This window comes from Callithrix jacchus, chromosome 11 (genome assembly GCF_049354715.1).
Source record: "Callithrix jacchus isolate 240 chromosome 11, calJac240_pri, whole genome shotgun sequence".
NCBI classification, from domain to species: Eukaryota; Metazoa; Chordata; class Mammalia; order Primates; family Cebidae; genus Callithrix; species Callithrix jacchus.
The window spans coordinates 106,520,336-106,547,970 of record NC_133512.1 but is presented as its reverse complement, the minus strand read 5'-3'; the positions used below and the strand labels follow the sequence as shown (position 1 = coordinate 106,547,970).

Below are 27,635 nucleotides of genomic sequence, written 5' to 3'. Positions count from 1 at the left end.
TGGCATGGATGCCTCTATTTGCATGACTTCTGACTATGAAGTAATAATGTATTGAATTTCAACAACTGATCTTTCTGAAAAATACAAAGAAACAGCAAAATGGTGATACTAAAACCGACTCACCACTGTCCTCTGTTTGTTGGGCAGGAAGACTCTAACGATAGGTTTTTGTGGTGACTTGGGGTTGCTCCGTGACACATCTGCGGGATTTTGAAAAACTGAAAGAGATGAAGGTAGCACTGAAAGGCTCGAAGAGGAGGAAGATGTAACGGTGTCCATTGATGCAGAGCTAGAAACAGAAAAATCAGTTCCGTTCCCCAGAGATTCCAATAACTGTTGTTCTCTTTGTTGGAGTGCATCTAGCTTGCTGGTGTATTCTTCATATGCCTATAAAATAAAGTAGACTTATATTCAATCTGGACTTTGCCCTGACATTAACAAAAGAGAATATAAAATTTTAGCCCTCGATTATAATCTTTTTACCAGCTGATAGGATTTTAAGTTTCAAATTACAAAATAAGTTCTAGAAATACTATAAATGAATACTTTTACCTTTAAATTGATGAATTCTTTGTTATTAGACACCACACTATATTACACCAGAGAAATCTGACTTATACATATGTGATATCTAGATGGTCCATGAATAATTAAAAAGTACAGTATTTCCAATTTTCTGGTCCAATTATATTTACCTTCCAAACCATGTCTAACACAACACATTGTATAAAGGATAAGTCTTCCTCCCATTAAAAGAATTATTTTGTTCCAGAAAAGCTGTAAGCATATAAATTCCATTATCTCTCGCAACAGAAAAAGAAGTTGAAAAGGACATGAGGTATTAAAGAAGATTTGTTCAAAAAAACCCCCACAAAATTTAGGACACAGTACCAGATCTCACTGTTGGCACCAAAACCTCCTCAATAGGCTTTAGAAGATGTGTAACTGCCACATTCTTTCTGAAATAGCTATCAGTTAAAATATTTTATTCTTCTCACTACAGCTTTTTGATGACTTCTTTCTGCACCAAATGCTGCTTAGAGATTAGGACTTGTATGAAAAGTCATAGGCCTTGTGAAAAAAGAAAAACAAAACAATTGTATTTGAAAATGTGGCTTAAACCCTACAATCAAGAAATTCCAGGGCTACTTAGGGTATCTTCCTAGAAGTTTTATTTGATGAAGGCTATAAAGTCAAGCAACCGTTATACAAGATACCAAATTTTGAAAGAACAGAATGACACTGAATGAATTGGGATATACAAGTCCACAGTTCTTTCAGGCATTAGGAATCCCCTCACTCACACCATGGTCTACTATTTCTACTTACCATCTCAAATAGATACAATACTACAAACATTTATGAAAGGGAGAAGCAAAGATTGTAAAATGCTCTGTCCCATCTCTCAAGGAGTTTATTATTGGGCAGTGGAGTAGGAGATGGATATATTTTTATTCGTGTAACTGCTGTACATGAGAAATACACAGTATTCTTGATATAGGGTAAGAATGAGGAAGGAAGACGACCTTGAAAAGTTGGCAGTTTAGATGGACAGAGGAAGTGGGGAGGAGGGAGTCGTGTATACAGGAAAAATTCTGTAACAAAGAGTCTGTTTTTTCTGTAATGAAGGTGAGAAAGACACAGACTGGTATAGTTCAATGTCATACAATACCTGGGACACAGCAAAGGATCAATATATGTTTGTGAAATTTAAATGAAACTTTAGCAGCATACCTGTTCTCTTAAAAAAGAAAGAAATTTAAATGAAAAATAGGTAGATAGAAGAACAAAAAGGCTGAAAAGGTGGAAGGGATTAGACTGTAGAGTGTATATGCCATGCTATGAAGTCTGAACATAAGGGAGCAAGGGAGAATTATAAGATGTTGCAGAGAATGAAAGAGGAATTTCATTTCAATAAAGGCCACAGGACTCTGCTATGCTACATCTTACCACATAATGTAGAAGAAAACAAGGGGGGCGGGGAATAGTAACAATAGCTACTGAGGTAAGAGATTTAAACTACATCAAAATGTCCTCTTTGTTTACAGCCTATTAGTTGCCCTACCAAGACCTTTTTTCACAGCAGATCAGGGCATTAAAAACATATAGATGCCAAATTTTCTGAGCTGCAATTCGGTTTAGCTTTCAGTACTAAGGCCTCATTTATTTAAATGTACTTCTCTCAATACAATCCACTTATTGAACCTTCAATCATTCAGTAAATATATACTGATATACATGTTTGGCTCTGTTAGTGCTCAGACTACAAACACAAATAAGACCGACACAATTCTTACTCTTTGAAGATCACATATATGCAGTCTGGGACACAAAGGTTCCTCCTGCATGGATAAAATATTCCTATTTACTGTCACCTGAGCAAGTATAGTTACTACACAAAATAAACCTTAGGAAAAGTAATTAACAGATACAATTTTCCAAACATTATTTCCTTTTCAAAATGTTAGACTTTATTTAAAAAATTATACTGATCCCTCTATGACAGATTATAAACTATCACTTCACCGCATTTATCAACAGCTTTTCCTTTTGTTAAGCACAAAACATCGACTTATTCCATCTCTCTCCATCTCAAAGCTGCAATCTATCAAGGCCCCTGGCTCATTTCACCTACTACCCTTGCTGCGTTCAGTATGAACTTCAATTAGTCTTTTAATACTCCTGCCATAGATTTCTCTAAACCTCTCATCTCTAAAGGCATTTATTTCCATCCTACCTTCAAGACACAGAGAAGCATCACAGTCTTTACGAAAGAAATACAAATGATAAAAATATCTCAATTTAGAACCTCACACATCACTAGGCACACATATTTATCCCACCTTCTTAAATTTCTATCTCACTACATTAATCTGTTCAAGGTCAACATTAACCTCTCGAACAGTTACTAAGCTTTGTCATTGTCTTCCTTCATATACTTTGTGGTTCACCATTGCAACAATGCCATTGGTGATATCTTAGATTTTTCTGGCTAATTCTTGTTATTTTATCAATTTGCTTGCCAGATACAAATTTTGGGTAAATCTTACCATTCAATTATTCTATTTTTTTCCTATCAGGTTACCACACATTGCTGGAGAAAATAATAAAACTAGTCTAATTAGTTCCATGATCTATTCATGAAACTTAGATTTGCCTGGTTCTTCACACTATGCCTGAAAATGATGCTTATTTTTAACATCATATCATAGTCACAACAGTTATTCCAACCTTCCTAATTCTTCTCTGGATCTTAACTTCATCCCTCAATTTTTAATTCACTCTGAAAATAATATTACTTTCAAATCCACTCTGAAAATCAAAGTCATCAAATTAAAGTTTACTTCTTTATCTGCATAATTCTCCACATCTTTCCCCATTCTTCTTTAACTCTCACTTCAGTGCTAACATTGCGTGTTTAGGGCCTTAGTCTACCATTCCCGCCATTTTCCCTCGTATCATCTACCTTTCCCTTTTCCTCTGTTTTCTCACTCTAGTAATCTGAGCAAGCCACTCCAAAATATGTGCAAACTTTACAATTATCATCACCAAAGTTCTTTTGGTTATTCAAAATGCTGCAGATACCACATACCACTTCTTCAGGAGACAATTTTTCAAAAACCCTATTCCTTCTAATCAAAACTCTACTTATTTCGGAAGCAATCTAATTCTAAGCTCTCCTTGCTAAAATCCAGAAGAGGTATCCTTTCTCTTTATCTCCTTTGGAATATTTATCATACTCTTCTTTATATGGCTAATTTTTCTCAGCTTCAAAATAATTTTGTGAGGATTCAATGAGATAATACAAGTAAAATAGATTATTCTAGACACTACCACTGGTATTAGTAATAATGGGTAGTAAAAAAAGCAGTATTCATAATTCTTGTTGTGTTTTTCATTGTTATTACTTTGTTGATTCTTGTCATGACTAAACTGTAAGCTAATTAAGGGCACAAACCATGTCTTATTTTTTAATTCAAAAAAAGAGGCTGGGCACAGTGGCTCATGCCTGTAAACCTAGCACTTTGGGAGGCTGAGGTGGGTGGATCACTGGGGTCAGGAGTTTGAGACCAGCCTGGCCAATATGGTAAAACACCATCTCTACTAAAAATACAAAAATTAGCTGGGCGTGGTGGCAGGTGCTTGTAATCCCAGCTACTTCGGAGGCTGAGGCAGGAGAATCATTTGAACTCGGGAGGTGGAAGTTGCAGTGAGCAGAGACTGAGCCACTGAACTCTAGCCTGGGCAACAAGAGCAAGACTCCATCTCAAAAAAAAAAAAAAAAATCTAAGAAGACTTAATATCATTAAAATGATAACACTTCCCAGGTTGATCTACAGATTCAATGCAATCCTTATCAAAATCTCAATTTTTTTTTTTTTTGTAGAAACTGACAAGCTCATCTTAAAATTCATAGGGCAATACAAAGGACTTTGAATTACTAAAACAATCTTTAAAAAGAAGAAGTTGGAAGACTTATACTTCCTGATTCTAAAACTTACTATACAACTATAATATTCAAGACAGTGTAATAATATTGGAATAAGGACACGCATATAAAATAGAATAGAACAAGTTGCAACCACTAAATCCCATAAAGGCAAGAAGTAGATCAGTGGTTGTCAGGGGCTCGAGGGAATGACTTCTAATGCATAGAGAGTTTCTTTTTGGGAGTGATAAAATATTTTAGAATCAGATAGTGGTGCTAATTGTCCATTTTGTAAATACACCAAAAACCACTGAATTACACACATTAGAAAAGTGAATCATATAGTGTTATATGAATAATGTGAATTATTTCTCAATAGAACATGAATAGAAAAAGAAATAAAATCTTACATTTACAGTCAACTGATTTTTTTTTTTTTTTTACAATGTTGGCAAGACAATTCAATGAAGCAAGAATGGTCTTTTCAACAACTGGCACTGGTACAACTGAATATCCACATGTACAAGAATAAAGTTGAGCTACTACCTAACAACATATTCAAAAACCTAACTCAAAATAGGCCAGGCACGTTGGTTCATGCCTGTAATCCCAGCACTCTGGGAGGCCAAGGCAGGAGGATCACTCGAGGCCAGGAGTTCAAGACCAGCCTGGGCAACATAGACTCCATCTTTACAAACATTAAAAATAAAACAAAATGGGTCATATGCCTATCATATAATTGAACACCACCATTTTTCTCCTCCCCACTTCCTATTTAGCTCTTTAGAAATGCAATTATAGGCCAGGGGTGGTGGCTCATGCCAGTAATCCCAGCACTTTTGGAGGCCAAGGCAGACAGATCACTTGAGCCGAGGAGTTTGAGGAAAGCCTGGGCAATCTGGTGAAACCCCATCTCTAAAAAAACACAAAAACTTGGCTGGGCATGGTGGCATGCACATGTAGTCCCAGCCACCCAGAAGGCTAAGGTGGGAGGATCAGCTGAGCCCAGGAGGTAGAGGCTGCAATAAGCCGAGATCATGCCACTACACTCCAACTTGGGTGACAGAATGAGACTCTGTTTCAAAAAAAAAAAAAAATAGAAAAGAAAGAAAAAGAAAAAGATAAAAGAATAAAAGAAATACAATTACAGCCTTTTATCTCCTCTTCACCAGACACTCCCTACAGGGCAAGTTGATCTAACTATGTGCTTAGACAATCCAGAGCGAAACTCTCACCTATCAGGAGGTTGCCTCAAGAGATAACAGTCAATTTAGAACCCAAACTATGCCTGCTAGAGTTTTCAGCCACCTCTATGAGGTATTTCTGCCCATGAAGCCACCAACTTGACTGTCTGATAGATAAGGCACTGAAGGGAATATGCTGATCTCCCACCTGCTCATTTCTGCCTGTGTGTAAACACCTTCTTTAAAAGTGCCCACTTTCTGCTCCAAAAGGGAAGCAGTACCCTTAAGGTAGGAAGCCTGTGCTGCTTCTTCCCTTAATCTAACTTTGGAATAAATAGTCACTTTATACTAGATTTTGCTCTTACTAATTGAGCTCTGCAGGTAGCAAACAACTAAACCTAATACTATAAAACTCTTAGGAAAAAACACAGAAGTTATCCTGACCTTTGATTAGGCAATGGTCTGTTACATATAATACACCAAAAGCATAGCAACTGTAGAAAACAGATAAATTGGAATTCCATCCAAATTTAAATTTTTGTACTTTAAAAGACAATATCGAAAGAGTGGAAAAAAAAATACCATAGAATGGGAGAAAACAGTTCTAAGTCATGGATCTACTATCTAGAATATATCAAGAACTCCCGGCTGGGGTGGTGGTTCATGCCTGTAATCCCAACACTTTGGGAGGCAAAGGTGGGCAGATCTCTTGAGTCCAGGAGTTTAAGACCAGCCTGGACAACATGATGAAACTCTGTCTCTACTGAAAATACAAAAATTATCCAGGTGCAGTGACGCACACCTGTAGTCCCAGCTGCCCTGGAGGCTGCGGTGGGAGGATCACTTGAGCCTGGGAGGCGGAGGCTGCAGTAAGCCAAGATGGCACCATTGCACTCCAGCCTGGGTGACTCTGCCATCTTGGCTCACTTCAACCTTGGCCTCCTAGGCTCAAACAGTCCTCCCACCTCAGCCTCCTGGGCAGCTGGGGCTACAGGCATGCACCACTGTACCCGGATAATTTTTGTAGAAATGGGGTTTTGCCATGTTGCCCAGACTGGTGTCGAACTCCTGCACTCAGATGATCTACCCTCCTTGGCCTCCCAAAGTGCTGAGATTACAGGTGTGAGCCACCATGCCTGGCCTAAAGAACTCTTACAACTCAGTAATAAAAAGACACACCCAGTTGTTTAAGTGGGCAAAAGATTTGAATAGACATTTCTCCAAAGAAGATATACAAACGGCTAACAAGAACATGAAAAGATGCTCTTTATCATTAGTCATTAGGAAACTGTAAATCAAAACCAAATGAGATACCAATTCTTACTTATTAGGATGGCTTTAATTAAACAAATGGATAATAATGTGTTGATGAGGATGGGGGAAAACTCTAACCTTCATACATTGCTGTTAGGAATATAAAACAGTACAGCATCTTTAAAAAACTGTCTAGCAGTTCCTCAAAATGAAAAACAGAGTTACCACAAGACCCAGTATACTTCCATTCCTAGGCATACAGCAAGGAAAACTGAAAACATATCTACACAAAAACTTGTACATGAATGTTCATGGTGGCATTATGCATAATGGCCAAAACATATAAACAGCCCAGACGTTCATCCGTTGATGAATGGATAAAACGTGATATGTGTGTGTATATGAAATATTCAGCCATAAAAAGAAATGAAAGTACTGATAAATGCTACTACATAAACAAACGTTGGAAAGATTACATTAAGTAAAAGCAGCCAGTCACAAAAGGCCACATAGTGTAATTCTATTTATGTGAAATATTTCAGTCAGCAAATCCATAAAGGCAAAAAGTAGATCAGTGGTTGTCAGGAGCTGAAGGGAATAACTACTAATGCATAAAGGGTTTCTTTTGGGGAGTGATAAAAATGTTTTGGAATCAGATACTGGTGACAGTTGCCCCATTTTGTCAGTACACTAAAAACCACTAAGTTACATAGCTTTAAAAAGTTAACCATATACTATGTGAATTATTTTTCAATTAAAATAGAAGGGAAAAAAATCTAGGGATCTATTTAATTTCAATGTAATGAGAAAAATCAGTGAAATAAAAATTTTATTTTTTATCATTTAGTTAATAAAATTTAGTCTTATTATTCTTGCTCTCACAATGAAATGTGATACAATGAAATGTTACAAACTGCCCACATATCATATATAATGGACTATTCTGCATTCCACAGAAAGCATCCAGCTTCCAGTATTCATTTCATTGCTAGATTTGATACGAGGCCTCTGTATTAGATTCTAAGTTCTATATAGACTAAAGATCAGAAAGGCTGTCAAGCCGAAGAATGATACAGTGATTAACAGCACGGCTGTAAATTCAGAAAGTCTGGGATTCAAACCTTGGCTACCATTTACAAGGTGTGTAACCCTGGCCATATTATTAAATCCCTCTGTGCCTCAACTGCTTCATTTATAAAATGAAAACGAGAATAGTTAAGTGTAACTCAAAGGGTAGGCTGAAGATTACATGAACTAGTATATGATTGGTACCTTGTATATAGTAAGTATTCAGTAAATGCCAGGAGCGATTATTGTCTTCATCAATCTACAGGGGACTCTATGATTCAACCGTAAATTCTAAGGCAGTTAGGACTCAGGTGTAGGGCAATTACAGAAACAGTATCCCTTCACCTCTGGGCTCCAACGAATGAATCAAGTACAGAATAAAGAATCTACTACTAGAAAAGCATACAGCATTGTATCTTACACATAGAAGGCATTCAAATAATTTTTTGGATAAATGAACACAGAAACACAGAGAGGCAATGAAGAAACTATGGGGAACAACTTTTCAGGGTAAACTTATCTTTTTTTTGGATGACGGTAGAGAAAAGGGTACCAAAGATCGACCGAGGAGACAAATTTGAAATTTAAACTTTAGAGTACTGCACCTCATATTTCACTATAGTTATCATCAAGGGAATCAACAGAATGTTAACTGTTATCCGATGGTAGGGGAACATTTAGAACGGGAAAGATAGTTTTAAAAGAAATTAGTACATAGGAAAAAGAAAATAAAGAGGATTTCTGATGGTAGTGTAACCAATTTCTCTGTTTTGCTACAACGAAGAGAAGAAGAATAAGTAGTTGAAGATGTATCTTCCTTTAGAAACATAAAAGGGGTTTCTGTTGAAGAATTATAGAATAAAATAATCATAGAACAACTTCTACTTCCCTGCATACAAACTAATCTGAAGAAAAATTGTGAACACTGGAGAATTTTGACTCATTCCCCTCTTATTTCAGGAAATGTAAGCATAGTCACTGGTCTAGGGGTGATATGTGACCTCATTCTAGTCAGTGAGATATAAAAGGAAGAGTTACAGAGGATTTTTCAGAAAGATTTTCCTCCTAGCAAAAGCTGAGTACACAAGAGAATCTCTCCGTTTTCTGCTTTCTACTTTGGGTAGTTGTATGAGGGAAAGATCTTAAAATCTCCTGTAGTCATGACAGAAAAGCCAAAGGGACTATAGAGACTCAACCAAGTATCTGACAACTTTGAGCTACAAGCTAGTCTTACAATAATTTACCTCTATGCTTCTTACTATGCGAAAGGAAATGAAAATCCCTATTTGTTCCAGCAACATTTTCTTTAAGGGTTCTGTTTCTTGCAGCTAAAAGCACTTATAATTTTTATGGATCTGGATTTATTCTTTAATTCTTCTCATGTTTTGTTTAAAATTTCCTATTTTTCTGCTTTTACTCTGCTTTCTGGAACATTTATCTACCTTTCAATATTTATTTATATACATACAACACATACATATATACACATATATATTACCTATATGTCTGTATATACATATAGTTTTAAAACTTTCTGGCTATTGTATTTTTAATTTCTAAGAGGTCTTTCTTGTTCTCTGTTACTTTTGCTTCTTTAGTACTGCTACGAAGCAAGACTGGACTAATTAATATATCTTATCTCTGATGCCAATTATAGTTATTTTCAAGTTTTCTTCTGCTTTCTACACTGTTTCTGAGTTTCTGTTGACCATTTCTGCTGCTGTCTTTCCTGATGAAAACTTTCCTTAAATATCTGGTTATTCTTAACTGTTCATTCATATTTAAGAGTTAAGAGGTCTTAGATGTCAGTACTAACCAAAGCAATCTACAGATACAATGCAATCCCTATCAAAATCCAGATGACCTATTTGTAGAAAGAGAAACATTCTTTTAAAAATTCACACGGAGGCCAAGAGCAGTGGCTCACATCTGTAATCCCACAATTTTGGGAAGCCGAGGCAGGCGGATCACTTGAGGTCAGGAGTTGAGACCAGCCTGGTCAACATGGTGAAACTCCATCTCCATTAAAAATACAAAAGCTAGGCACGCTGGCATGCACCTATAATCCCAGCTAATCAGGAGTTTGAGGCAAGAGAATCGCTTTAACCCAGGAGGTGGAGGCTGCAGTGAGCCGAGATTATGTCACTGTATTCCCACATGGGTGATAGACCGAGACTCTATCTCAAAAAAAAAAAAAGAAAAATCACATGGAATCTCAAGGGATCCTGAATAGCCAAAGCAATCCTGAAAAAAGACAAAGTTGAAGAATTCACATTTCCTGATTTCGAAACTTACTACAAAGCCAGTGTAATCAAAACAGTTTGATGACAGCATGAAGACGAACATAGAGCAATGGAATAGAGAATCCAGAAATAAACACTTGCATATACAGTCAAATGGTTTTCAACAAGGGTGCCAAGGCCATTCAGTCTTTCAACAAATGATGCTGAGAAAACTGGGTATCCATATGCAAAAGAATGAAGTTGGACCCTTATTTCATATCATATATAAAAATTAACCTAAAATGGATCAAAGACCCAAATACAAGAACATTTGGGAGAAGAATTTCATGATATTGGATTTGGTGATGATTTCTTGGATACGATATCAAAGGCATGAGCAACAAAAGGAAAAATACATAATCTGGACTTAAGAACTATAAGCAGAGTAAAAAGGGAACCAACAAAATGGGGAAAACATTTTCAAATTATATATCTAATAAGAACTCATATCTAGAATATATATATAAAGAACTATGCTCAATAACAAGAACAAAAAATCCAATTAAAAAATGGACAGAGGACTTAGACATTTCTCAAAAAAGATATACAAATGGCCAATAAGCACATAATAAAAGGTTCAACATTGTTAGTCATCAAGAAAATGCAAATCAGAACCATAAGAAGGTATCACTTGACATGCATTAGGCTATGTTGTTTTAAACCAACAGAAAATAGTAAGTATTGATAAGGATGTGAAAAATTAGAACTGTGCAATGCCAGTAGGAAGATAAAACAGCGTAGGTATTACAGAAAAAGGTATGGCAACTCCAGAAAAAATAATCATAGAATCACCATGTGATCCTGCAACTGTATTCCTGGGTATATACCCCAAAGAAGTAAAAAAGACTCAGATACTTGTACACCTATGTTCACAGCAGCATTATTGATAATAGCCAAAAGGGGGAAGCAACCCAAGTGTCCACTGATGGATAAATGGATAAACAAAATGTGGTAAATACGTGCAATGGATTATTATTCAGCCTTAAAAAGGAAAGAAATGTTGATATATGTATTATCCTTGCTTCAACATGGATAGCCCTCAAAGACATTAAGCTAAATAAGCCAGACACAAAAGGACAAATATTTTATGATTCCAATAATATGAAGTTCCTAGAGTAGTCCAATTCATAGATCATAGAGACAAAAAGTAGAATGGTGGTTGCTAGGAACTGGGACAAGAAGAGAATAGAGATTTAGTGTTTAATGGCTAGAGAGTTTCAGTTTTGGATAAAATTTTTAGAGATGGATGGTGGTGAAGGTTACACAAAAACACGAATGGACTTAATACCATAGAACCATATACTTAAAAATGGTTTAAATGGTAAATTTTGTTAGGCATATTTTACCCTAATTAAAAAAAATGTGTTAAGGAATCTTAAATGGCAGATTAAAAACCTGCAGAATGGTGGGTCTCAGTAGGTAATCAGTAGATCTGGCCCTTCACTGATGGGCCTTCGAATATCAGTACGTACAGGTCTTTTCTCTTGGGCTGGTTAGAGCCTATTCACAGTATATAAAATGGTGATGGCCAGGTACAGTGGCTTACACCTGTGATCCCAGCACTTTGGGAGGCCAAGGCAGGTGGATGACTTGAGGTCAGAAGTTTGAGACGACCCTGGCCAACATGGTGAAACCTGCCTCCACTAAAAATACAAAAATTAGCTGGGTGTGGTGGTGCATGCTTGTAATTCTGGCTATTTGGGAGGCTGAGGTAGGAAAATTGCTTTAACCTGGGAGCTGGAGGTTGCAGTGAGCCGAGACTGAGCCACTGCATTCCAGCCTAGGAGACAGCAAGACTCCATTGGGGTGGTGGGGGGAGAGAAAATTGCTATTCCCCAAGGCCTAAAACAGTACAAGATGAATAAACTACTTATAGAATTCTTAGTATTTGTATCAAGAACTATGCTATTTCATAATTATACACTCAATCCTTAAATTACCAAATGTGTGATATTATTCCTATTTTACTAATCAGGTGGGGTGTAAGAAGACTGGATATCTTGAATACAGAAACTAAGCCACAGTTGGAATTCAAACATGGAGTCTGTATGACTCCATGGCTAATCTTAATCATTATATTACACTGCCGCCTTCAGTCTGTGTACGTACATGCATGTCTATGCATACATTTGCATACTATATACTACACACACACACACACACACACACACACACACACACACAAATACACACACATTGTATAGCACAAGTCCCCAAGAATAAATATTTGTTTTACCACATGCTAATAATATAACCTGTGAGTTACGGTCTGATATATGCTGTCCTAGTCAGATTTAATTTTAATAAGTAGTTCAATTTTGTGTGTCTAATTCTAAAAGAACCAACCCAAAAGACCGTATCTAATAAAAGGTCTGTACGTCATGTCACAAAGAATAGCTGAAGGAATTAGAAATATTTAGCCCAAATAAAAAAAGCTGGGCCAGGCATGGTGGCTCATGCCTGTAATCCCAGCACTTTGGGAGGCTGAGGCAGGTGAATCACCTGAGGTCGGGAGTTGGAGACCAGGCTGACCAACATAGAGAAACCCTGACTCTACTAAAAATACAAAAATTTAGCCGGGCATGGTGGTGCATGCCTATAATCCCAGCTACTTGGGAGGCTGAAGCAGGAGAATTGCTCAAACTCGGGAGTCGGAGGTTGCGGTGAGCTGAGATCACACCATTGCAATCCAGCCTGGGCAACAAGAGCAAAACTCCATCTCAAAAAAAGAGAAGCTGTCTGGGGGGTTAGGGTAGAGGAAGAGAAAGACAATGTCATGATAAAGGTAGAATAAGATAGTGATCAAGAACACAGACTTCTGACTTAGATACCTGCCTTCTTCCCCTAACTAGCAGTGCCACCTTAGTTAATTATCCTCTGTTTTTCCACCTGTAAAATGAGAGTAACAAATATATCCAGTACCTAGTATCTTGCTCAAAGTAACTATAAGGAATGAATTCAGTAATAAAATGCATTTAACACAGTACTGGGCACAGAATAAGAAGCTCTCAGGTGTGTTGTTGTTAGTGATCAATCTTCAAATAGTAAAAAGCCTGAAGAGATATGTGAGAAGGCAGTAGATCACTGCTATAGTGAAGCACAGTTCATGCCAATGAACTACATCTCAGTATGTGGTGAAAGTCTCCAAGACACAGAAATGGTTGGAAGAAAAATTGCTGGTTATATTGTCTAATTCTGATTAATAAAAAATTGCCATTCTCATTAAGAGTACTTGCTTCCTATGACACCTTTGATCAGCTTCCCAATAATATATGTCTAGAAGATAGCACAGGATATTAGGAAGTGTACAAACTACGAATGAGAAATAAGCATTATAGTCTTACTTTTGATATTAACTATGAGTGTTATCTGGGATGAGCCATATGAAGAAGAGAAGAAAGAAAACAGCATATTAACTATTATTCCCAAACTTCCAAGTTTACTTTAGAAATATAAATTTACTTCCTCCTAAAATACTTAAGACTTAACTTGCCCTTCACAAAGTAATTAAATTACTAAGTTAAAAATTTAGAAGTCTTTCAACCTGGGCTTAAAAATCTCTGGTATTTGGAGCCAAATGGCAACCTGATCATTTTAAATTTAGAGTTCTCCATTTCCTTGCATCACTAGTGATGACAGCTGAGCCAGTTTTTATAGAGAAAGGCTGTGTACAGTAGTGGTGTGCAGTGTGGGCTGTAGAGTCTGATCACCTAGATTCTGTAACAGCTTGTCGGCTGTGGAGTCTGACTGACTACATAAAGCGACTAATGCTAAGAAAGCTCATCTATGATTATAACAGCACCTACTAACTCACAGGATTAAGAGCAATGAATATAAATTTACAATTATGCTGAAGGCTTGACACAAACCTCAAAGCACTATTAGTAAAGCTAAACAATGTTGAGTGAGCTATTTAAAAATTATAAATTTTTCCTATAAGGAAGCGGAAACCAATTTTGGGGGGACTCATTCTGGAAAAAAATATTTTACAAAATTGTCCCATTTTCCAATATGGTAACTGGTTTGCTGAGCTCCAAAACTGTGTGCTTTCTCTTTTTTAAAAAAATAAAATTGTACAGGTGCAGTGGCTCAAGCCTGTGATCCCAGCACTTTGGGAGGCTAAGGTGGGAGGATCACGAGGTGAGGAGTTCAAGACCAGCCTGGCCAACATGGTGAAACCCCGTCTCTACTAAAAATATAAAAATTACAGGAGGCTGAGGCAGAATTGCCTGAAACCAGGAGGCGGAGGTTGTGGTGAGCCGAGATGATGCCATTGCACTCCAGCCTGGGTAAGAAGAGCGAAACTCTGTCTCAAAAAAACAAAAACAAAAACAAAAATCAGCTGGGCATGGTGGCGTGTGCCTGTAGTCCCATCAGCTCAGGAAGCTGAGGCAGAAGAATCACTTGAACCCAGGAGGCAGAGGTTGCAGTGAGCCAAGATTGCACCACTGTACTCCAGCCTAGGTGACAGAGCGAGACTCCATCTCACATAGAAAAAGAAAATATTTTTAAATTCAGAGTAATATCTTAAAATTATATGACATCCCCCTTAGTTCTGGTGTTTTCCAAATTATAAAAATACACGTTCATTATAACAAGTGACACAAAACAAGATTAAGAAGTATAATACAGGCAAATCGAATTCTCTTCCCAAATCTACTCCTAATCCCATCCCCTAAAATAATCAAGATTATCAGTACAAATGTTTTTATAAATTCATTTTTTTTCCAAAATTACTACAGATATGATACTCAAAAGCTTACCTCCAGATATATTGATGGTGGATTATGCTCCCCACCAAATTTGTCCAAAAGGGCCTCTATATGTTCCTGTGTCAACTTAATCATTTGTTTGATATTCCACACCTAAAAAATATTTTAAAAGAGTTTAAACAAAAATCACTTAGGATATAAATTAGAAATATTTTAATGTAGACAACTACATTATAGTAACTGCCAGTGTTCCTCAAATTTTGAGCTTAGAGATCATTTAGTAAGTGGTTTTTCTCTTTTATTATTATACATCTTTAAATTTTTTCCTACACTAGCAATACAACTTATTCTCAACTATAAAAGATTCAAATAATACATGACTATTCAGAATAAACCATGAAAATCTCTCTTAATCTTCCTCACATTCCCAGGCCCCCTTTCGAAAAAGTTAAGTTCTGTTTATGGTTTGGTGTGCAGCCTTCCATGGCTCCCTTTTATTCATGGAAAAAACATACATATATATATGAAATATACAAATATAAATTAATACTATATATAAAATACTTTCAACACTTGCTTTTTTCACAGAATAATAATGCTTTAGAAGTCTCTCCACGTCAATATGTATACATTTTACTCCCTAATGGTTATATAGCATGCACTGCTATTTCAACAGTCTCCAGACTTCAGTGGTATCCAGGAAACAACCGAGTTCAATTTGTCTGGTTTGATAGTGAGAACTGGCTACAAAAATTAGGTTATATGGCAGATTCTATTTCTAAGTTGAATGATCTAGATCTGCAGTTTTAAGGTTTGTCCAAAAAATGTACTTAACATAAATATAATACACAGTAGAAATTATGGCCTTTAAAACTATTTAAATTTATAATGAAAAAATGTCAGATATCAATTTTTAAATGTACAGGGAAATAAATGAAAAAAAAAGGGGGGGGTTCCAAGTCTCTTGGTTTATTTAATAATTCCCTTACTAAAGAACATTTAGATTATCCCATTTCCTCAACATCAAACAATACTTCAACAAAATAGTTCTGAACTGCTTTTCAGGGTAAAGGTACAAGTTTTATTTTTTGATATCTAGGTATACGATTCCAGGATTGAAGGGTATACATAACTTAAAATTTAATAAATGTGCCAAATGGTCTTCCAACAGAAGAAATGTATCAAGCCAAGTCCCTATCTGCAGGTAAGTTACTCTTTTCCCTTCAATCTCACCAATACCCAGCATAATCACACTTCTAAACTTTTGCCAATTTGAAAGGGAAAAGGTAATAATAATGTTTTAATTTGTATTTCCTACAAAGTTGAGCAGTTTTATGCTTACTGGCCATTTGAGATTTTGGAAAATTCCCTTACCCGGTACTCCCTTTTATTCTATTAAGTTGTTTCTTTTCTATTCATTTAGAGATACTCTTTATTCTGGATATTAATCTTTATTCTTCTACAAATGTTAAGGTTTTTCAATTGTTTTTCATGTCTCTTGTCATATAAAATCTTGCTACTCAAAGTGTGGTCCAGAGACCAGCAGCATCAGCATCTTCTTAAAGATTGTGAGAGTAGAAGCTGGCCTGGCATAGTGGCTCGCATCTGTAATCCCAGCACTTTGCGAGGCCAAGGCAGGTGGATCACTTGAGCCCAGGAGTTCACCACCAGCCTGGGCAACATGGTAGAAGCCCATCTCTATAAAAAATACAAAAATTAGTCGGGCATGGTGGTGCATGCCTGTAGTCCCAGCTACTCAGATGGCTAATGTAGGAGGATCACCTGAGCCTAGGAGGCTGAGTGAACCGTGACTGCCCCACTGCTTTACAGCCTGGACAACAGAATGAAGACTCAGTTTCTACCGCCGCCACCCCGCAATCTGCCAAACAAACAAACAAACAAAAACCCCAGCAGAAACTCAAGCTCCGTCTCAGATCTACTGAACTTTAACAAAATGATTAATACCCATATTAAAAGTCTGAGAAGCAATGACAGAGGTTCCAGATTGTTTTTCCAGTCAGATATTTAAATGTTTTCTTTTGTGATGCCTTTGCTAATTTCTCACATCTCCACAAAGTGTTGGATGGCTTCTTTTATCTAGCAACACTTACTGCCTAGGTGATCTGATCCAATCTTCTATCTTTGTATGCCTATTGATGATGCCCAAAATTTAAAATCCAACTCTACCTTTTCCTCTCAATACCAGATCTCCAACTGCCTGCTGAATATGTCTACTAGTTTGAAATAGGCATTTCAAACTTAACATGATCAAAGGCTAACTTCTGATCTCCCCTACCACCTCACAAAACTTGTTTTTCCTATAGTCTCTTTACCTCAGAAAATGACAAGCTCCGCTCTTCAAGTAAACCAAAAACTTCAGCATCATCCTTCACTCTTCTCACATCTGACAATCCATCTCAATCCATCTCCAAATCAAAATATATGTAGATATAGTCACCACCTCTACCATTACCACCCTGGTCTAAGCCACCTTCATTTCCCTCTTAGCTTATCACTACAGTTTCTGAAATGGTCTCTCCTGTTTCATACCTAGAAAGGCACAGTAGCTATTCTTCAAAAACTGTAACTACAGGCTGTGCATGGCTCATGCCTGTAATCCCAGCATTTAGGAAGGCTGAGGCAGGAGGATAATAACATAGTAGGACCCTGTCTCTACAAAAAAAAAAATTAGCCAGACATGGTGGAGCGTGCCTGTGGTCCCACAGGTTGAGGCAGGAGGATCGCTTGAGCCTGGAAGTTGAGGCTGCAATGAGCTGTGATCACGCCATCCCAGCCTAGGTAACAGAGTGAGACCACCATTTCAAAAACAAAACTAGAACTGCAGATTACATGTCATTCTCTTGCTCAAAACCCTCCACTGGCTTCCCCACTAAAAATCACCAAAGCCATGACCTGGCCCTCTGCCATTTGTCTATCTTCATTTCTTACTGTTCTTCCCATCACCCATCCCTCTCCAATCACACTTGGCCTCATTGAACATGCCAAGTATACTTCCAATGCAGGACTTGTGAATTTACTACTCCTTCTGCCTGGAATGCCCTTCCCCTAAGATTTCTACAAGGTTTACTATCTCACCAAGAAGTTCATCCATCTCTTAATCCCAGTGTCACCTTATCAGTGAAGCATTCTCTTACCATCTCATTTAGAAAGGCAACTAACATTGGGCAGGCATGGTAGCTTACGCCTGTAATCCCAGCACTTTGGGAGGCCAAGGTGGGCGGATCACCTGAGGTCGGGGGTTCGAGACCAGCCTGACCAACATGGAGAAATCCTGTCTCAACTAAAAATACAAAATTAGCCGGGTGTGGTGGTGCATGCCTGTAATCCCAGATACTCGGGAGGCTGAGGCAGGAGAATCGCTTGAACCTGGGAGGTGGAGGTTGCGGTAAGCCGAGATTGCACCATTGCACTCCAGCCTGGGCAACAAGAACAAACTCTGTCTCAAAAAAAAAAAAAGAAAAAGAAAAAGAAAAAAGAAAAAAAGAAAGGCAATGATCCCTCCCATTCCTTAGAGGAACAGAATCAGTTTCTATACCCTTTGTTAATTTTATTTGTTCTACAGCATATGTGACCACCTTATTATATGTATTTTACTTTATTTTGTTATTGGTGTGCATCTTCCCCACTCCCCAACAGAATAAAGTCCAGAAGGGCATGGGTTTTTGTCTTATTTTTTTCTGATTTATCCCTAGGGCCTAGAACAGTGCCTAGCATATAGTAAGCACTCAAACATTATTTGTTTTAAAAAAGAATATTTTATTTATTTATTTTGAAACAAGGTCTCTGTCTCCCAGGCTGGAGTGCAGTGGCACAATCTTGGTTCACTGCAGCCTCAGCTTCCTTGGCATCAACTGTCCCACCTCAGACTCCCAAGTAGTTGAGACTAGAGGTGCGCACAATACCTGGCTAATTTTTGTATTTTTAGTAGAGATGGGGTTTTGCCACATTGCCCAGGCTGGATCTTTCCTTAGAGCATCCCTCTATGATGTGTTCACTGACCAACTGGGCAAAACTGTTTTCTAAGTCATAATTTGATAACATAAAGTTGATTATATTTTCCATGTCTATTAGCTACTTTAAGATCAAAAACATTTTATTCTTTTTTTGTCCCCTCATGACTTATTTTGGTGTCTTAGTCATAATAGGTACTCAAACCTGAAGATTTAAGCTGTTTTCAGAACACAGTAATAGAGAGAAAACAAGTCATCCTAGTTCAGTGATTCTTTCTTAGGTCCAGTAAATTCAGGACAACATTACCCATACTCCCCCTTTTTTTAATGTTCCATAAAAACTAATATGCAGTTAGCATAAAGATCTATTTTTCCCAAGCGATGGGAGAGAGAAAATGGGGGGAAAATAACAGAGAAGGGAAATAAAGAAAATGAGCTGATTAGAATAAAATTTTCTTGCTGGAGTATAGAAAATGTTAAGATTGGGCTGGGTGCGGTAGCTCATGCCTGTAATTCTAGCACTTTGGGAAGCCGAGGCAGGTGAATCACTAGAGGTCAGGAGTTCGAGACTAGTCTGGCCAACATGGTGAAACTAAAAATACAAAAAATTAGTCAGGCATGGTGGTAGATGCCTGTAATCCCAGCTGAGGCAGTAGAACTGCTTGAACCCAGGAGTAGAGGCTGCAGTAAGCTGAGACTGTGCCACTGCACTCTAGCCTGAGTGACAAGAGCAAGACTCTGTCTCAAAAAAACAAAAACAAAAAACAATAACAAAAAAGATAAAATTGGTTAGGTATAGTGGGGCCAGACCATGACTGTCTGAAAGTCAGGTTTCTTATGTCCCCAAAGAAGAATAATTTTATATTCGAAGAATAAACAAAAGTCACAACGACTCTTGTTGGAATTTTAAAGAATGAGTTTGGGAGAGAAAAGTCTTTCAGAATCTCCAGAACAGCTAGAGAAAGAACTTTGATGACTCTTATAAAATAGAGATATACTAAAAAGTAGAGTAAGATACTGTAAAGCTAACAGTGGGTACACAGTTAAAACATCTTCTTGGAGAAAAAAAGAAAAATCTGTTATCATAATCTTAAAAGGGAGATGAACAAATTAAAAACAAAACTCAAGCCAAGTGCAGTGGCTCAACGCCTGTAATCCCAGCACTTTGGGAGGCCGAGGTCAGGAGTTCAAGACCAGCCGGGCCAACATAGTGAAATCCAGTGTCTACTAAAAATACAAAAAATTAGCTGGGTGTGGTGGTGGGCACCTGTAATCCCAGCTACTTGGGAAGCTGAGGCAGGAGAATCACTTGAACCTGGGAGGTGGAGGCTTTGTTGAGCCAAGATCCTGCCATTACACTCTAGTTTGGACAATGAGGATGAATCTTAACCTCAAAAAAAAAAAAAAAAACCAAAAAAACAAAAAACCCTAAAAACTTCAAGAAAGTCACTGAAAGATTTCCTATTCTGTTTTGATCTCTTCAGTAGACCACAGCTATTACAATCAAGCAAGCTTAGTGAATAACTGATCATTTTTAGTGACTTTACAAATGGCAAAACTCTCTCTCCAAAAAAAGACTGAGAATTTTTTTTTAAATCCCAGCTTAGAAGATGTCTGTGTTAAAATATAAATGCAGACAAACTGTAATGGAAGGACATGAAGAGCAGCTATGGTACACACACAAAAAAGCTACAGCCATTGGCTCCCCTCATCCCTATAAAAAGGTATCCAGTATAGATTAGGATGGTTTCTACCAAACCTTTAGAGAAAATGTAATTAAAATATCAATTAGCAATAGGTGACTACATATATATATAGATATATATGAATATATAGATAGATACATAAATATCTTCTAAATTACTTTTAAGAAGCTAGCAAAATCTAGCTGTCAAAACTCAAGAAAGATAATACAAAAAACAAAAACAAAAACAGGCCAGGTGCAGTGGCTCATGCCTGTGATTCCAGCACTCTGGGAGGCCCAGGTGGGCAGATAACTTGAGGCCAGGAGTAAGGCAAAACTCTGTCTCTACTAAAAGTATAAAAATTAGCCAGGCATGGTGGCATGTGCCTGTAGTCCCAGCTATTTGGGAGGTTGAGGCAGGAGAATCACTTGAACCCAGGAGGTGGAGGTGGCAGTGAGCTAAGATCACGCCACTGCACTCCAGCTTGGGTGATAGAGCAAGACTCTATTTCAAAACAAACAAAACAAAATAATCCAATCTGTGAGGAAAGGCATCAAACTCTGAAATATAAACGTATATAACAATATATAAGTATATAAATTAAAAGCAAGAATAATCATTAACTAGGAATCCCGCAATGTTGAATCCAATAATTTGTTTCTTGGAATCTCTCAGGCTATTCCTGTAGTTTTCTCCTAAGTCAAAGGAGTAAATTTCCAAAACACAAGAGTACATTTCTAATGAGATAACTCTGGAACAACAGCCAGCTTAAAGACAACACATAAAGAGAAAGCATGAGGAAATTATAAAGACCTGAATTTTGAATCATATAGTCATCAAATTAAAACCTCAGGTAATATAAAACAGATTACTGCTGAAGAGAGAATTAAAGAACTAGAAGGTGACTGAGAAAATCAGCCAAAAGGCAGAGATAAATGAATGGAAAATATTAAAGACATAAAGCACAGAAGCAGTTAATCTGGCAGGTAAACAGGGAATAGGAGAGATAAAAAACAGAAAACGGCCATAAATTTTCCAAAACAGGTGAAAATAAAAAAATTCAGTTCTTAAAGTCAACCAGAAAGCAAAGACAAGGTAGACTGATGGCAATACGTCTCAATATCAGCAAAAGAAGCAAGAAGATAATGAACTGATATTAAGACGCAAGAAGAAAATAACTAAAAATCTAGAAAAAGAAAACTGAATCAAGAAGTAATATTAAAGAAAGAATGGCATGAGAGGGCTGAATAGTGTCCCCCCACCCAACCAAGATAACTATACAGTATACCAAAACCCAGAAGAACCTGTAAATTTTACCATCTATGGCAAAAGGAACTTTGTAGATGTGATTAAGTATTGTTAAACAGGGAGATTATTCTGGATCTCTGGGTAAACCCTAAGTGCAATCACAAGCATACTTATAAGAGGGAAATAAAGGGGAATTTTACTATAGATGATTAGGCGATATTAAAAACCTAGCAGAGAAAGATTTGAAGACGCTACCCTGCTGACCCTGACAATCGAGGAGGTGGCCAGGAGTCAAAAAATAAAAGGAGTGCAGCTCCAGAAGCTGGAAAAGGCAAAAAATCGGGATTTTGCCTTATTGTCCCTAGAGAGAGCACAGCCTTGCTGATACCGTGATTTTTGCCCAGTAAAACAAACTCACTCTGGATTTCTGACCTCCAGAAATGTAAGACAGTACATTTGTGGTGTTGTAAGTGACCAAGTTTATTATTTGTTATTGCAGACGTAAGAAATGAACACAGATGGAGAAGATGGAGAATCTAGAGACTACTACACATGAAAGTAAACCTAAATATAAATAAGCATTTAGGTTTGATTGATAAGTTTATCAATAAGTATATTAGGTTCTAATATAAGTATAATAGATTACATAAAATAACAAAACAATGACTACAACTAATTCTGGAAAGGGCCAGCATTACAGCATTTCAAAACTTATCTATTATTATTCAAGAAGAGAGATCTAGGAACATCCTGTGCCAGATATCAGAACAACATCAGAGGCCAGCTTGAAGTGACTCCTACTGACCAAATAATTGACTATAACAGACAGTATGCAAAAACAAAAACTTCCTAATTCCATAAAAATTAAAAGGGTGGGAGAGCATTTGCTCACACTGTAGATGACCATTACATCCTTAGAAAACTGAGCTTTAAATTAAAAAAATTATGCATGTATCCTGACTTTTTAGAAAAAATTAGTTATTCCCATTTGATATGAGGAAATACTTCTTTACAAAAGAATGCCAGCTAATACAAAATAATTGGTTCAGGAAAGGATCAAAGGATGCTAAAATCATTAAGCGAAAAGCTGGTGAAGAACAGGACACTTACACAGTGCCAAAGTATTTTCCCACATATTAAAGATAAAGGGGAAAACATACCTTCAAGTGACTTAGAACCATTAATAGTGGGAAAACCTAACATATGCCTCTTGATATGATGCAACATAAATGAGACATCACCCATGAAGTATACATGCAAAACATTTAAATTGAATCTAATCATGCCTTTATACTTAACTTCTAGTTTAGAAGAAATACAGGGCATAGAAAAAATGCTAAAACTGCTACGATGAAATAATCAAATATACATTGTGGGACATTCTATAAAACCATTTTCCTTCTCTTTGAAAGTCAAAGCCTTGACAATCGAACTAGTCCAAAATTTGGGTCATTCTAAGACAACTGTCCTGGACTCTTTAATAAATCATGTCATGGGAGAACAAATCAATGGGTGGTCAGTTCAAGACTAAAAGACAACAAATAATTCAGTGCATGCACAGAGTGGCTCTTAGTTTAGGGATGGAGGACAGCTGTAAGAAACATTCTTGGGACAATCGTAGAAATTTGAACACATAGCAGATGTAAGATGATGAAGTTGTTAATCTTCCTAGATATAATATTTTGGTTAAATAACTTCCTGTTCCTTAGGAGATATACATACAGTAAAATGTTGACAATCACTGAATCTTCATAGCATAGTGTTTATATGTATTCAATGCACTATTATTTCAACTTTTCTGTTGAGTTTTCCCCAAAACCTTTTAGTTTTCTTTTAATGTTAAGTAGTGTTTTTCTTTTTCCACAACAGTGTTTTTTCTCTTAGAGTCAAATTTATCTGATATTAGCCCATCTATACCAGTGGTCTTACTACTATTTGCCTGGTATGACTTTTCTCATTCTTTTACCTTCAACTACTGTGTGTCTCTTATAAATGAAACAACAGATTTTTTTGGTTGTTAGTTTGTTTTGTTTTAAAGATATTTGGCTGTATTTTGACGACAGATTTTGTTTCATTTACATTTTTGTAGCTGATTTATTTCTATCATCTTACTATATGCTTTCTACTTACACTCCTTCTGTGCTTCTTCCTGCTTTTCTGACTTCTACTGAACTTTCAAGTTCTGGTATTCTCTTTATATACTGTATAATGGCCACATATTAGGCCACGAAGCACATTTCATAAATACAAGGAAAAGTTATCATACGATCATATTTCCTTACCATAATGCAATTGATTTAGCAATCAATAAAATTTGAAGCTATTTTGGAAAAAATTCAAGATTAATTCATTTGAAACTCTTAAAATGTTAGAAATAGGTAATCTTTTAACTTAAGAATGTCTATAAGAAACCCACAGGAAAATGTCATGGTGAATAATTAGAAATAGGATACGAGTGCCTGTTACCGGCCTGGTGCGGTGGCTCATACCTGTAATCCCAGCACTTTGGGAGGCCAAGGTGGGTGGATCACAAGGTTAGGAACTCAAGACCAATCTGGCCAATATGGTGAAACCCCATCTCAACTAAAAATACAAAACTTAGCCGGGCGTAGTGGCTGTGCCTGTAGTCCCAGCTACTCGGGAGGCTGAGGCAGAACTGTTTGAAATCAGGAGGCAGAGGTTGCAGTGAGCTGAGATTGCGCCACTGCACTTCAGCCTAGGGGACAGAGCGAGACTCCATTTCAAAAAAAGAGGAAAAAAAAAAGAAACCCCATCTCTACTAAAAATATAAAATTAGCAGGGCATAGTGGGTATGCCTGTAATCCCAGCTAATCGGGAGGCTGAGGCAGGAGAATCACTTGAACCCAGGAGGCAGAGGCTGTGGTGAGCCAAGATCACACCACTGCCCTGCAGCCTGGGCAACAAGAGCAAAACTCCATCTAAAAAAAAAGGCTGGGTGTGGTGGCTCACACATGTAATCCAAGCACTTTGGGAGGCCAGTGCAGGCAGATCACCTGAGGTCAGGAGTTCGAGATCAGCACGACCAACATGGAGAAACCCCGCCTCTACTAAAAATACAAAATTAGCTGGGTGTGGTGGTGCATGCCTGTACTCCCAGCTAACTCAGGAGGCTGAGACAGGAGAATCGCTTGAACCTGAATCACGTGAAGCCAGGAAATGGAGGTTGTGGTGAGCTGAGATCACGCCATTGCACTCCAGCCTGGGTAACAAGAGCAAAATTCCGTCTCAAAAAAAATAAAAATAAAAAGAGTGCCTGTTATCATTGCTGTGATGTACAGGAGGTTATAGCCAATGGTATAGAATAAGACATAAAAAGAGGCCTAAGAATTAGAATTGTAGAGACAAAAAATTTATTTGTAGGAAACATGCTATCTACAGAAAAACCCAAGAGAATCTATAAACCATCAGGGCTAATACCCATTAACTATAAAAGCTAATGGAAGGGTTTAGCAAGGTTTGTTAGATATAAAATGAAGGAAACAAAATTACATGGTATTCCAACGCATTAGCCAGAGCCAATTAAAAAAAGATGTTTCTCATGAAAGCAACACTATAAAGAATCTAGAAGAAAAGTCTAACAAAAGATTTGCAAGACTTCTGTGGAGGGAACAACAAAATAATGTGCAAGTACATTAAAGACTACTAAGAAAAAAGACAGACTCAAATGACTCTAGAGGTTTCCACCCCTGTTTTAGTAGCCTATCAAAAAGCTGGCTCAGGCTGGGCACAGTGGGTCATGCCTGTAATCCCAGCACTTTGGGAGGCTGAGGTGGGTGGATTACCTCAGGTCGGGAGTTCAAAACCAGCCTGACCAGCATGGAGAAACCTCATCTCTACTAAAAATACAAAATTAGCTGGGTGTGTTGGTGCATGCCTGTAATCCCAGCTACCAGGGAGGCTTGAGGTAGGAGAATCACTTGAACCTAGGAGGCAGAGGCTGAGGTAAGCTAAGATCATGCCACGGCACTCCAGCCTGGGCAGCAAAAGCAAAACTCCATCTCAAAATAAATAAATAAATAAATAATAAAATACAAGCTGGCTTCCAGGTCTGAGTTTGTTTAATGCAAGAAAAGAATGGTCAGCCACAGAGTACAGAAGACTTTCCTTCCTAATAAAGCTATTTCATTAACCTTAAAGCTCCTATTACACAGGAGCCCTTTCCACAGTACATAGTCCTAGTTGTGTCTTGCTAATGCACACATCTATATGGGGATAACAGACCTTAGGGAATTGCATGTGCTTTCATACTTCTTTTTCTCCACTAAACCTTATTTCACATTTATACCAAATGTCATGCATGTGTGCATGCTGATGTGTCACTTCACAAAGACCTACATAAATATCCTTCTATGGGAAGACCAATATAATGATGTCAATTTTCCACAAATAAATTCAGTGTAGTGCAATAAACAGAACTCCAAAAATAATGTTTCCCCCATGGAACTTGAAAAACTGATTCTAAAATTTTTATGGAAGCAGTGTATGATAGTAGCCTTTGGCCATTTTGAATAATAAGGAGGGTAACACTGGTGTTACCAGGAAACAACTTATAGAGAAATGGTACTAGCACAGAGACAGAAAGACCAAAGGGACAGAATAGAAGGCTCAGAAACAGAGGCAAAGGTATTTATTTACACAGCATATGGTTCACATTGGCATTATAATTTAGTGGGGGACAGAATGGACTATATGATAGATATTGCCAGGGTTAAGTGGACATCCTTTTGGAAAAGGTCAACTAAAAATCCAAAAGAAAATGGGCAAAATATTCATGAATAGGTAGTTCACTATAGGGAATTTAGAATATCTAATAAACACATACAATAAATGACCTCATTAGTAATCAAAGAAATGCAATGAAAAGTCAGGCCTCGTACGATGGCTTATGCCTGTAATCCCAGCACTTAGGGAGGCCAAGGTGCGAGGATTGCTTGAGGCCAGGATTTTGAGACCAGCTTGTGCAAATAGCAAACCTCATTTCTACAAAAAATAAAAAAAATTAGCTCGGTGTGGTGCTGCATGTCTGTATCCCAGCTACCAGGAAGCTGAGGTGAAAGGATTGTTTAAGTCCAGAAGTTTGAGGCAACAATAAGATAGGAATACAGTATTGTACTCCAACCTGGGCTACAGAGCAAGACCATGTCTCAAAAAAATACATATATACATATGAAGAATCAAGTGAGACTGCAAAAAAAGTAGGTCTAATAATATAAAGAGTTGGCTATCATGCACATGTAGCAACAAACACTCCCATATTCTACATGTGGTACAATATAAATATTTGAGAATAAAGCAAAAGATGAGCATATCCTATCATGTAACTACTTATATTCACATATGTACAAGACATTTTCACTGCAGCAATGTCTATAATAGCAAAAAACTAGAACCAACTCAAATACAAGACAGAAAAAATGGCAAACTGGTATATCTGTATAACAAAATACCACATTAATATGTCAAAACAAAAAGCTAGCGCTATATTTATCAACATGAATGTATCTCAAAAACACAATATTGATGAAAAAGCAAGTTTCAGGATAAATACAACTTTAAAATGTCAACAATCTACTGAAAAAGATTTTCTTTTAAAAAAGGAAACTGACTTCATTTCAGCAGTCTGCAAACCAGAAAGACGTACCTTGGTATAAAATAAGGAGCCTTCTGAGAGAACAAAGAAAAGGGTCGGTCATTTACAAACAAAATTCACAGCCAGGTTCCTACTCTGGTCCACTATGCAAATGAAGGGTGCAAACTTGTTCAGTTCTGATTGGCTGATGC

General features: G+C 37.3%; 1 protein-coding gene across 12 annotated transcripts in view; it reads right to left on the bottom strand.

The window, feature by feature from the left end:
* Positions 1–27,635, bottom strand: part of BRAF (B-Raf proto-oncogene, serine/threonine kinase) — a 206,762-nt gene that overhangs the window by 109,968 nt on the left and 69,159 nt on the right. For 10 of the 12 annotated variants that reach the window (XR_013524207.1, XR_013524206.1, XR_013524208.1 and 7 more), the window contains 2 exons: positions 14,981–15,082; positions 124–387 (listed from right to left, as the gene is read on the bottom strand). Coding sequence is in view for 9 of the 12 variants with exons in the window: in XM_078343622.1 (XP_078199748.1) it covers positions 124–387; positions 14,981–15,082 (366 nt within the window). In the remaining 3 variants the exon portion in view is untranslated. The remainder of the gene's footprint in view (positions 1–123; positions 388–14,980; positions 15,083–27,635) is intronic. The other 2 variants (XM_078343621.1, XM_078343624.1) reach the window with 1 other exon arrangement.